We start from the raw sequence: 12848 nt of genomic DNA, 5'->3' as shown, positions 1-12848 counted from the left end.
AGATGTGGAGCCGGTATTTGGTTTCCATACGCTTTCTCCTTCTACTGACCAGTGATCTGTCGAGACTCAATATGTGGCTTAGAATGTTCAGATTCCAAATTCTTTGACTCCCTAAGTGGCGTTAAGAAGTAAAGGTTAATGTAGAAATGAGAAAGAGTTCGCGTTGCCATTGATGCTTGGTGCCTTGGCTGCCTATAAATAGGGCATAAACTTTGGCCAAGTAGGTCATCACTTGCTATTCCATTCTGCAAGCTCATTTTATCAACCCAAAAACCCTCAGCATTTATCCAAACTCACAAAGTGATCGCCATGGATTACAGTACTAACCAATTGCTGGCAGAGCATCAAGTTGTAAATTATCAATTGAAGTCTGAAGCCTTTGATGTGATAAAACAAAGGCGATCCGCAAATTATAAGCCAAACATTTGGAAATATGATTTCTTACAGTCCCTTCGTAGCAAATATGATGTGAGATTTCAATTCTAGTCTATATCTCTCTCTCTCTTCATTATAAACCATTTCGTCTCGTTTTTGTAGCAGCTGCATGTCTATGTCACCTTACCCCATCTTCTAAATCATTAAGGAATTACAAGGAACTGTCAAAGCCAACGTATTTTACATGAATGAATTCATAAAAGGACATGTATGGCCACATTGGACGATATTGGTCTTTGTGAAATCAGAAATATGTATTGTCTTTCTTAAAGAACTAAATAAACAAAGCCACGCTATGACTAACTGAAAATTTGAAACCTTTTGCAGGGTGATGAATACAAGAGAAGGGCTGAGAAGTTGAGAGAGAAGGGGAAGGACTTGTTTGTCGAAGCAGTGGAAGAATTAGCCAAACTGGAGCTGATTGATATGATCAGAAAACTAGGCCTGGCCGACCTCTTTGCGGAGGAAATGCAAAAAACTTTACAAGCAGTAGCATCTTCCAAGAAGAGGAAAAATAGTGAAGAAGAAGAAGACCTCTACATAACAGCGTTACGCTTCAGAATCCTGAGGCTGCATGGCTACGAGGTTTCACAAGGCATGAATCTAATACCTCTTGTGTATTATTTTCATGCTTTGAAATCCTATTTTCTATGATCTAACTCTCTCAAATGTGTGGTTAATTACGTGTTCAGATGTGTTCAATGCCTTCTTGGATGACAAGGGTAAATTCTCAAAAAGCAAATCCACAGAGATCAAAGGACTGCTCGAACTTTTTGAGGCCTCATATCTAGCTTTCGAAGGAGAAAGCATCTTGGATGACGCTAAAACTTTCGCAACAGAAACTCTCAGGACTATTTATTCTACTTTGGATAGCAACTTAGCCAAGGAAGTGGCCCATGCTTTGGAGCTTTCGACGCACTGGAGGGTACAGTGGTTTGATGTCAAATGGCGCATCACCATGTACGAGAACAATAAAAACACAGACGAAACTTTTCTTGAATTGGCAAAACTCAATTTTAATACAGTCCAAGCCACGCTTCAGAAAGATCTCAGCGATATTTCCAGGTGACAAACCATGAAATAAACACCCCTACAAACTATATATGTCAAGTTTACGGTGAAATTAACAAATCAAACTTGCTTGATCTTTCAGGTGGTGGAAGAATCTGGCGCTAATGGAACATTTAGACTTCACAAGGGATCGACTGGCTGAAAGCTTCCTGTGTGCAGTTGGACTTGCTTATGAGCCTCGATATAGTTGTTTCAGAAAACGCCTCACTAAGATCACAACTATGATACTGATAATAGATGATGTTTACGACGTTTATGGTTCCCTGGAAGAGCTGGAGCAATTCACCGACGCCGTTGATAGGTATAGTACATGCATTTTATGTGACTGAGTGCATGCAGGTAGGCGTGTAGGCCATGTTAGTAAAAAACATTGATCCTCTAATACGATCTTGAATTCAGTTGGGACACAAGCAAAATTCAGCAACTACCGGAGTCCATGAAGATATGCTTCCAAGCTCTCTATGATATTACCAATGAAATTGCTTATGACATCCAAGAGCACAATCATCCGGATGTCCAAGCATTGCTTCATCTGAGGAAAGCGGTACTAAAAAATGCATTGATTTTCATCCACTATTTTCTGCTTAATCCTTTTTTTTTTAATTAGATCCACCTGGCAGCAAATATGTGCTGAAGCGCTAAAAAGTATGTTTCATTTTCAGTGGGCGGGATTCTGTAAAGCTCTATTTGTGGAATCAAAGTGGTACAACGAAGGTTATTTCCCTTCCCTTCCAGAGTATCTGAGCAATGCATTGATTTCATCAGGAGGCACTGTGATTTCTGTCCACTCAATGCTTTCTGTGGAGCATAACATAGCAGACGACATGGTCAATTTGTTGGGCAAAAATCATGATCTTGTTCACAATGTATCCATCATAATTCGACTTTGCAACGACTTGGGGACTTCAGCGGTAATTGCCTATTCCTTCACGAAAAGAAAAACAGGAAAAAACCTGTCAGGATATAATTCATATTATTCAATGAATGACTTAATTTCCAACAGGCAGAGAAAGAGAGAGGCGATGCTCCATCATCAATCCTGTGCTACATGCGAGAAGTGGATGTTTCGGAGGAAGAAGGTCAGGAGCATATCAAGGACACGATAACCGGCGCATGGAAGAAAATCAACAGCCAATGCTTGAGCTCTCCATCACCTTTGCTGCAATCCTTTGTCAAAGTTACCGCTAATGTTGCGCGCATGGTGCATTGCCTCTACCAATTTGGAGACGGATTTGGCATCCAGGACCGCGAGACCCGAAGGCACATCCTTTCTCTCCTGATCGAGCCTTTCAAGCTTGATTAGCTTGGAGGTTTGATCAGACGTCAAAATCATGCAAATTGAAAAATATCGTACCAAGTAATGAAGAAAGCAGCCTGCAAGGACAAAATAAACTTGATGAGCCATGTGCTCCACTAGTCAAAATTAAGATTCCTCATACTATTTCACACCTTATTTTGGGTGAGGAATATTGTCCCCATCTCTAGCGAAGGCACCACCACAAGGGTTACTATCTATGTATAGGAATAGGACAATAGTTGTTGGTGTTGTTTAGAACATGCAATACTAGGTTTTTTCTTCTGTCCGTTGCAGTCACATTCCTCTATAAGTTACATTCCTATATAAGAAAGTATATTAGATTAAATAATATCATCTAATCTTATATATAAAATATTTTTATTTTTGTGTAAATAAGATACCAAGTTGGCTCTTTGCTGGACATTTGATCGTACCCATACTGAATCTTATATTATTTAAACAGTGAAATCATGCATTAATTAATAAGTTTTTATTTTTTTTTTAGAGTTGATGGATTTTAATTTTTGTTTATATTTATATAAAAAAAATCCATAAGTGGGATTTTTTACTTGATATGTGATCAAATCCTTTTGTTAGACACTTATTTTTCTTTCTTAGGATTGATGAGTCTTAATCTATACTATATATAAAAATATTTTTAAAATGAGTATTTATTATGAATATTTTCATATATGATGACTAAATTGACACGTCTCGATAGAAGAAAACAACAACTGTGAGAGAAGACTGAAAGGGACAAAAGAGATGAGGATACATTAAAAGTGAAACATAGGACCCCGAACATGTAGTTAAATAACAAAAAAATTAGTTAAGGTAACAACAGTTAAGGTAAAGTTAGGTATTAATAAAGCCTAAAATCTTTAATCTCAAGGAACTAAACTTGTTTGTCAGTTGGATTTATATCCTTTCTTATCCCTTCAAACTAGAGTTTTTCCTTGTAATTTACCATCTGCTTCAATACCCTTTTCCTCCTCCCAACCATCTCCCTCTGTCTTGTCTTGGCATTTGTCCCCCCTACCTCCTCCTCTGCCCTCATTATTATCCATTACCATTCTCCAGCTTACAGCCCATCCATTAGAGCCCAAAATACTTTTGGGCTTCCTAAAGCTCAAGATACGTTTTGAATGGTAGAAAGCCCAACATACTTTGGACTTGTAAGCTTTGTAATTGAATTACTCAAAGGGTTGATATCTTTTGGACTGAAAACTCAGCCCTGTTTTGATCGCAAATTCTTAAAAGAGGAAGCAAAAGAGGAACTGTACGGCGGAAGAACAGAACCGAGAGAGAGCCATTCAACCTTGAATACTAGAAAAACAGGGGGCCCGTGAGTAAAGAGGCAACCCCCTCCCTTTCAGAGCTTCTCCATTCTTCACCTTTATTTTTTATTTTTGGCTATCATAGGCATAGTTCGTCCTTCTTTTACATTCCAACTTCAAGAAGTCGGGGGTTCCTCTTTGGCTTTTTTCCTTCTTTCTATCTCTGTTTATTTTACTTTTCTAATTTGCCTATACAAATTCTTTAATTCATATATATTTATTGAGAGAGAGAGAGAGAAAGTAAGATTTTTTCTTTTTCGGAACGACAAAGAAAGAAGAGGGAAAATGTCAAAGAAGAAAGCTTTCAGTGGCAACACTATGACTTTGAAAGATTTTCATGGCGGTTCAATCCCAACTGATCTCCCTCTCCCTTCTGCACCTGGCGTGTAAGTTACTAAAATTTCTCTTTCCATTTAATTTGATCCAATTTTCTCTCTTTTTCTTTCTTTTGTTTTTGATGTATATTTTTCTGGGTGTAATCCAAAATTTAAATTTGGGTCGTTTTATATTAGATCTAAAAGCCACTGGATCTGCGAGTGAAACCCTAGTTATTGATATTTTATTTTATTTTTATTGAATTTGATGGGTACAGCATTGTCAGGCCTACGGATCGTTCAGGTTACGATAGAGCAATATCCTGGGGAAACCCGATAGGCCGGCCTGATCACCGTCCCCGACCCAACTCGTCTCCCGCAACTAGGCATTTTGATGATAAAACCCCATTTCTTACCAATTCAGTGCATATTGGTCGTAATTTTGATGAGGATGAAAGGAAGCCATTGGATGGGGTTTCTGCCCCGCGTAGAACTATTAGTGACGAGAGTTTTCGGGTTCCACCTAGTGGTTTGGAGCTGAAGCCGGAGTCTGCTTATGCGGGGAGGGTGTCGGGTCGACATGGGTCTGCTCCGGTATCTCCATTGTCAAGTGGAGCTGGGAATTCATACTCAAGTAGATTGCCCGAGGCTGCTCATGTTGGTGTGAGTTCTCAGAGTGCAGGGGGGAATCATAGGCCGGCAGCTTCTGGGTCGTACCCTAATGCATGGGCAGCTAGGAAGGAGGTGTCTATGAGTGTTGCTGAGCCTCCACAATCTGCATGGTCTGAACAAAGTGCTGTCTCGAAGCTGGCTCATGCTAGTGCACTTGAAAAGGTTTCCTCAGGTAGATGGCAGTCTAAGCTGTCTGTTCAATACCAGAAAGATGTTGATGTTAGTAAACATTCAGAAATAGAAAATGGTTTGCAATCCCAGGGGTATGATGATAAGATGTACAGCAGAATGAATGCTATGGGTGGGAGGGAATATTCTGATGCAACATTGGCAAGGCATGTAGAAAGGGGTTTGAATATTGAAGATGAAATTCAGGGTAATAGAAAGGACTTACCTGACTACGAAAGGAACCAGGCTCCTAATTATTTGGAAGTTAAAGAAAGGAAATCAGTAATTTATGGTGAAGGGATTCAATCAACTCGCTCAGATGGCAAATTTGTTGGTTCTGAATTGCAGCCGTCACCGTCAGTGCCATCAGAAGCATCTGAGAGGCCCAAGTTGAAGTTACTTCCCCGGACTAAGCCATTGGATAATCTAGAATCACCTGTTATTGATCCTAAGCAGGTTCTATTTTGATGTTATACTCTTGAAGTTTTCGTTTTCGTTTATTTGGTTCTCCTTTAATTTTGATAATTTTCTTGAAATATGGGCATCAGCAGCTTAATGAATCTGTTGTTACTCATGCCGAAATTGGTAATGGTTCACATGGAAATGTGAATACATCAAAACCTGGTTTAGCTGGCAGTGAGAGTGGGAACCAGACAGTGGAGCGTCCAAAGCTCAATTTAAAGCCTCGTTCTCAGCCCGTTGAACAATTGGAAGGCAACATTGAGAAGGAAAGGTCAGTATGTGCCTCAACTTTAAATTAATGCTACTTTGTATGAGTGTTTTATAGATGTATATTCCTGTTATAGTAAAATCATGTTCAGAGTTTTGAAATTTGAATATTAAGTCTGCCTCATATTATCATCCTTGCTGAGAGGAATTCAATGAGGGTGAGGGACAGAAGTGTTGAGGTATGTAAGCGAAAAATATTATGCAATAGAAATTTGATGTCATCTGTGCTTTCTTGGAAACTTGGTTAATCAATACTAGTTAAGGATAATTTTTTGTGTTTAGGGAATATCTCTGGGCAGCTTTGATTGCAGTTTCAGTTCTTTAGTTATCAAAATATGTTCCTTGTCAATTTTATATTTTGATTTTGTGCGTGTTTTTTTGTTGACTTGGCAATTTTCTCAGGATTCATTATGCCCTGTCCATCATGAATGCTAGTTATGTCTTTCTTTCCTTACACATTTGGAAAAAAAAAATTGATGAGTTTGAAGGAGGTCAAATTAGGAAAGTTATTTTGAGTTTGTTGCACTTTCATTGAAAGGAAAAACTTTTGACATAAGAGTGACATGAATTCTTTAACTTCACAAAAGCAAAATTTAGATGATGAGTAATTTTTTAATGTAATAGCATCATACAACTAGATAGGGAACTTTGAGCTTAGCCATTAAGTGATGATTTTAGGCATTAGATTAATTGTGAGTCATTGAGTCACATATAACCTTCTCATGAAGCTCAATTATTTAAGACAATTTATTGAAGATAGTTAAAAGCAACTAAAGTACAATGGAAAGGTGAAAGAGTGACATCTATGATTACAGTATAGAATGTGATAATGCAACTTAATAACAGTTCTTTTAATTTGTTTGTCTGCTATTTGTGAGGTTGCCATGCAGAACTCATCTATCAGTTCTTGAATAATAGGTTAGATCTTACACATCTTACCTGGCTAGAATGAGAGGTTGCATATAATGGTGCTATGATTATTTGCATGTCCTATCAACATCTACAGTAATCTTGAATGAATGAGCGTGTTTCTTTTAGTTTATTTTCTGGACAATCATCACATTAGGTTTATGAGTAACTTCTTAGCTAAGTGTTATTAATGCAGAAATGCGTTGTTTGGTGGTGCTCGCCCACGAGAACTGGTGAGTGAATCTCTCCTCCTGCGTATTGGATTTTTTTTTAATTATTTTGTTAATTTATCACTCTGTTGTTCATGTCAACATAATATTATTTATTATTATAGCTTCACACTTGTTATTATGGTCTGTTCTTGTGATTTTCATAATAATTGCTGATAGGATTTCTGGTCTGCTTCTCAGGTGCTCAAGGAGAGAGGGATTGATGATAGCAACCAAGAGCCAGGCCAACATCCTGATAGGTGTGTTTCATACCATTCTATAACAGTTTGCTTCTTTCTTTCCTTCTTTTTTTTTTTTTTCAGGGGGTGGGGGTGTTGGTGGTTCACGAATTGCCTAACTTATTAGTACTATGTCTCTTTATTGTTACGTGAAGGGTCAAACATAGTGTTCCAAGGACTGAAAAAGTTGCTGATCAGGCAGCTCCTAGCCATGGTGAAAGAGTTGAAAATCCTCCTGTTGATCAAAGAGCCGGAAGAAAATCGGAGAGGAATCATCGTGTCGAGAATGAAAGAGTTGATATGCAGAGGAGGAATTGGCGTAATGACAATCGGCGAAATGGCAGGGAAACAGAAAGGCAGCCACAGCAACAGCAGCAGCAACAGAGGCAGCCTTCACCTGAGTCCTGGCGTAAGCCTGCTGATCAGCCTAAACCAGTCTCTCCTGAATCTGCTGGCGTGCGCTATGGAAAAGCAGCATCAGCCGTGGAGCTTGCCCAAGCCTTTTCGAAATCATTCTCAGATCAGAAAACAGATGATCGATATGCTGGGCAAAGGGGCCTTCCTGGCCGGAACCCAATACCTTTTTCTCGGCTGATGGGTCCAACTCCAAGGCCTCAGATAAATGGCTACTAAAATTTTGAGAGGCGTATTGCCTTGTTCGAGGTGAGAAGATTGTGTTGCTGGTAATTGCTTTTATGCAGTTGCTGATATAATTGTGCTGTCTTGTCTCATGAGTATCATCACAACTCATGAGTGCATGCACCTGAATTTTTTTTTTCTTTCTCCGTTTAAAAGAATTTTTCAGGAGAACAATTGGCATACGAAATCAATTGCTATGTCTTGCTTTTTGCGATTCTCAACTTTTACTTGTATTAACCAAGCTGAAATGGCTTACTTCACTTCCGATAGAATAATTCCAGCAGTGCTTAAAACTAGCAGAATACCCAAGAAAAAGGCACTTCCTCCATGGTTTCTGAAACTCCCAAAACAATATAAATTTGGACCACAACCACAAAATCATGGCGCGCTTCTCTCTCTTCCCATTTTCAGTGGGATCCATCCAGCCTCCCACTAGGGAGAATTTTTTGTTCTCTCAGGCTCAATGGAAACTGGCGCCACGAGTAACGGATAAAGCCCATACGCCAACCTTGGTTTGGTCAATAAGAATAATCTGTATGTAAAAAAAAAGAAAAGAAAAAGAAATTGGGCCTCGAAGAACGTGCAGCATAGAAAAGGCATTGTTTTCAAGCTCGAGTTCCCTGTTGTTTCCCCTTTTACATATGACTTCTGCAATTTAAGCCTTTCAGTGTTTAGTTTGACAATGTCATTCTTAGAGGAAGTCTTCCTTTCTCTTTCTCGGTTTCTAACCTCCTTTTTCTCTTGTGGAAACCAAAATCTGATGTCCAATTTTCCATGTAACTATTGAAACAAAACAATGGACGATATCAGAACTTTTTAAACAGATGTTTAGTGGCACAAGTAATTGCATTTGAGTGGTGAGACATGGAATTGTTATGATAATAAAATGATTGAGGCATCTTAAGATTACAACATGCATATTGTTATCATGGTTGTCGGATTTGATACCGTTTTACAAGGTTGTCAATTCGCAAAACACAAGCGTGTATTTGGTAAGGAAGCCATGGCAATAGCAACAGTCCCCTTGGGTGTTTTTTTTTAAAAACGCCTCGTTGCTTCTGATTCCCTCCCTGCCTTTCTCTGTCTACTCTCTACTAACAAACCTTTGTCCTCTTATGCTGAATTGTCCATTGACCAACCAACACCGCACCAGCTTCTTCATACAAGCAACTTTCTACTGTTGTTTCTTTCCCTTCTCTTCTTTGCGTCACTCCCCTCCCTCCCTCCCCTCATGTCCTTTATTCTCCTTTTTTGGCTCATCCCGAAAAGTCCATCCCCTTTGTTGAACACCGCACCTTTCTTTTTCTAAGCTCCATAAAACCCTTTTCCTCAGGTTGGGTCTTTCAGTTTTTACTTTTAGTTTATCTGAAACGATGCAAGTCTTCTGTGATCTTCAAGTGGACGTCAACGGTGAAGAGGTTTTCATGGTAGACAAGGTAGTCATGCTAACTTTTTACCATTGAATCCTTCTTGGCAGTAATTACATGCATGGTTTTGATCTTTATTATGTAAGGCTGAGTCTTTTACCCCATGTGGTTTTCACTTCCAGTGGCACCGGTTTCAGCCTCTCTATGATCTTTTTCATTCAGGTGTAGTCAATGTGTTGCTACTCCGTATGCTTTCTCTTTGATGTGTCTTTCATTCTTCTGGTTTCCACAATCTATTCCCTTCACCAAGGATCTTGGCCCCCTCCACTAGATTACAGCAGAAACAGGACCACTCTTCAATTTATTGTTGACAGCAACTTCTCACCACAATTTCCTAAGAAAAGCAAGATTCTTTTATTTTCTTCGGATTGGTTGAATTAATAATATTTGATTCATTTATAGCTCCTTGTTGAGGTGTTAACCGCTGGGCTTTTTGATGTAAAATGAACTAATTGTCATAAACTGTTTGTTCTTTTCATTAATCCTAGTATGTGCTATAATTCCTCTTCAATTTTTTTTTCCCTTTAATGCAGAGAACTCTTGCATCTTTCTCTGGTAGATTCAGCAAATTATTTGGTAATCTGAAGGAGGACAGCAGGAACCTGAAAGTGGTATTTCATGACTTTCCGGGAGGAGCTGAGGGTTTCGAGCTCGTGGCAAGGTTTTGCTATAACGAGGGAAGAACTGAGATAACTCCGGCCAACGTAGTCCTACTGAATTGCGCTGCGCGATTTATGGAGATGGAGAGTGATGGCCTCAGGCCTAGCTTGTTAAACCAAACAAAAAAGTCTCTAGATGGTATCAGCTTCTGGTCCTGGTCTGAGCTTCTTGTAGCTTTGAAAGAGTGTCAGGATTTACTTTCTGCCTCAAGTTCTTCAATAATACTGGATAAAGTCCTGGATTGTGTTCTAGGAAGGATTGCCTCTCCTATTGTTGCAAGCTCATACACATCTTCCTCAGAGAACTCCAGCTTCAAATGTTCCAGTGATACAAGGAGCAGCTATAGTTGGAGAAACAATTTCTCTCAAGTATCTTGGTGGTTTGAGGATCTTCTGTTTTTGAATATTGATATAATTGACAGGGTAATAAAAATGATGATACGCCAGCGTTTCGATCATCCTACAATCAGTAAGTTCCTCTTCTGTTATCAAAGATCGAGATTTCTTAATGCCTCCCCAACTCAGAAGTGCAAAGTCACAGAGGTCATAATCAAGCTGTTTTCTTTGCTTGATAGGAGCTCCCTTTCTTGCAAGCTTTTATTTGATATATTTCGAGTGGCTTCAAGCTTGAAAATAAGCAAATATTGCAAATCCATTTTGGAAAACCTTATTGGTTCACAATTGGATCAAGCAACTATAGATTTTCTGCTTCTCCCATCCCCACAAAGGAAAGGTTATATGTATGATGTGAATCTGGTTCTGAGGCTGGTAAAAGCATTTTGCAATGAAGGAAGAAGTTGTTGCTTATCCCCAGTGCGATTAAGAAAGGTTGCTAGCTTAGTTGACTCATACCTTGTGGAAGTGGCAGCAGATTTCCACCTGAACCCTTCAAAGTTTGGAGCACTAGTCATGCTGCTGCCAGATTCTGCAAGAGAATCCCATGATAGGCTTTTTCAAGCCATTGACATTTATCTAGAGGTATTGCTTTGAAACTTACAAAATATTTACCCCTGTTATAAATGCAACTCTATGTTTCTAGAATTGAAGGACTGGTTGTAGAGAGTAATCTGTATGTGATGTAATGGCAGTAGTAAGCGACAGGACTTTTTCTAGGGTTCAATCATTTCAGGTTTCCAAAATTTAGGTAAAATCATTAGGATATAGAAATGAAAAGGACAACACTGGTATGATAGCAAATCCTCTATATGCTAATTTAATCTGTTTGCTCATATTAGAATGAGATCAATTATTAGTTATTAGGATCAATGGTGATACAAACACTCAAATTGCTTGACTGATGAAAATTATGAACAGGTTCATGGTGGTCTACATGAAGCAGAGAAGATGGGAATCTGTTGTGCACTTAACTATGCAAAGCTCTCAACAGATGCATTGAGACACTTAGCTCGAAATTCCAAATTTCCATCGAGAATAGCAATACAAGCTTTCATCAATCAGCAGTCCAAGCTTGAAAATTTACTGGAGGGCCAAAAACATCTTGACACCTTTAGTGGTTCCCTCTCTGCCGAGGAAAGCATCAACGAGAAAGAAAACTCTGATCAAATGCTTCTGTATGCAAAAAGGCTCAACCTTCCCAGGAAAGCTGAGCAACTCGATGTACAGCTGCAAGGAATGCAATGCAGAGTAACAGAACTGGAGAAGTTCTGTGGGATAATGCAGACTCAGATAGGAAATATACCAAGAACAAGATTATCCAGTCTTGGTAATAATGCTAGATTCTTACCAAAACTCTGTTCTTGAAAGATAGTCTTGCCTCCAAAAGTCTTTATGGTTTTTCCCCCACATTGTCTTGGAAAATATTTGTACAGTATGGAGCCAAATTCATGTAAATGCAAATTGATTTTGTTTCAAGTTTTGTAAAGAATCATCAGTTGGTAAGTTGTACTTCATTCTTGAAGAACTGTAGCAGCAAGTGTAGGGAACTGGTTTGCATATTGATAGAACGTTGTTAGATGGAAGGCTCAGGATCTTGACTGCAACTGTGTTCTTTTTGACATGATCAAACTGAAACACAGAAGGAAGTCAAATGAAAGTTCAAAGTTCCCAACTGATGACCAAGCACGAGTTGTTGAATGTCAATGGAAAAGTACTGAAAGAGCAGTCATTGCTGAACATCTCTAAATGGTCAATCACTTTATCATCAGTTTTCCATTAAAAGCCTACTGCATCAGGTAGAAAATTGCTGCCAGCTTGTGGCAAAACAAAGCAGTTTTAGTTGTCCTAGCTATGAAGCTGACTTAACAAGCCCCTCAAACAAAAGTCAGAATAAAGCTGGTATCGCGGCAAGAATTACTGATCTCATTACCTCATGATCATCTCCTTGGAATAAAATGAGAACAACTTTCGAACATAATTAGAAAAATCGAGACAATGTCCTTTCTTAACCCAAGAGAGAGAGAAAACTGAAGTAAGTTAATGGATGTTTCTAAGGAGTATCCGTGCTCTGTTAGCCACTCACTGCCAAGGCAGCCCGCGAACTATGCGGCGAGGAGCACGCGTGGGTGTGTTGCGGGGCTCACTAACATTTTAGGAGCCCCAGAAACGTTTGCAAACTACATTTTTAAGGCAAAACTTGTTCGTGTAAACAACACCCAGATTGCAGCAGAAGGAGATACAGCATTGCAGAATAGGGGTTTTTACCCTTGAAGAGTTCCAAGTTTCAATGACATGGTTGTCTCTTTTCCTTGGGAAATGAGAATTAAATAATGAACTAATGATTAAC

The 12848-nt window shown here is 39.0% G+C and overlaps 3 protein-coding genes across 5 annotated transcripts; all 3 read left to right on the top strand.

The window, feature by feature from the left end:
• LOC18597031 (alpha-farnesene synthase) lies at positions 218 to 3176 on the top strand. The gene is made up of 7 exons (XM_018122585.1): positions 218 to 468; positions 763 to 1030; positions 1128 to 1500; positions 1589 to 1807; positions 1906 to 2050; positions 2169 to 2417; positions 2510 to 3176. Exons 1-7 carry the CDS (start codon positions 310 to 312, stop codon positions 2807 to 2809), a joined length of 1713 nt encoding a protein of 570 aa, XP_017978074.1. The 5' UTR covers positions 218 to 309; the 3' UTR covers positions 2810 to 3176.
• Positions 4073 to 8260, top strand: LOC18597030. 3 transcript variants are annotated; one of them, XM_007025840.2, is made up of 6 exons: positions 4073 to 4526; positions 4733 to 5750; positions 5846 to 6027; positions 7129 to 7165; positions 7343 to 7401; positions 7536 to 8260. In XM_007025840.2, exons 1-6 carry the CDS (start codon positions 4426 to 4428, stop codon positions 8011 to 8013), a joined length of 1875 nt encoding a protein of 624 aa, XP_007025902.1. In that variant the 5' UTR covers positions 4073 to 4425; the 3' UTR covers positions 8014 to 8260. The 3 variants fall into 3 exon arrangements, with proteins under 3 accessions (XP_007025902.1, XP_017978656.1, XP_017978657.1); XM_018123167.1 differs by having other exon boundaries at positions 5843 to 6027; XM_018123168.1 differs by having other exon boundaries at positions 4090 to 4526; positions 4742 to 5750; positions 5843 to 6027.
• Positions 8872 to 12010, top strand: LOC18597029 (BTB/POZ domain-containing protein At3g22104). The gene is made up of 3 exons (XM_007025839.2): positions 8872 to 9455; positions 9980 to 11083; positions 11420 to 12010. Exons 1-3 carry the CDS (start codon positions 9393 to 9395, stop codon positions 11864 to 11866), a joined length of 1614 nt encoding a protein of 537 aa, XP_007025901.2. The 5' UTR covers positions 8872 to 9392; the 3' UTR covers positions 11867 to 12010.

Source organism: Theobroma cacao, chromosome 6, assembly GCF_000208745.1.
Source record: "Theobroma cacao cultivar B97-61/B2 chromosome 6, Criollo_cocoa_genome_V2, whole genome shotgun sequence".
Lineage (NCBI taxonomy): Eukaryota > Viridiplantae > Streptophyta > Magnoliopsida > Malvales > Malvaceae > Theobroma > Theobroma cacao.
This window is presented reverse-complemented; position numbering and strand designations above follow the sequence as displayed.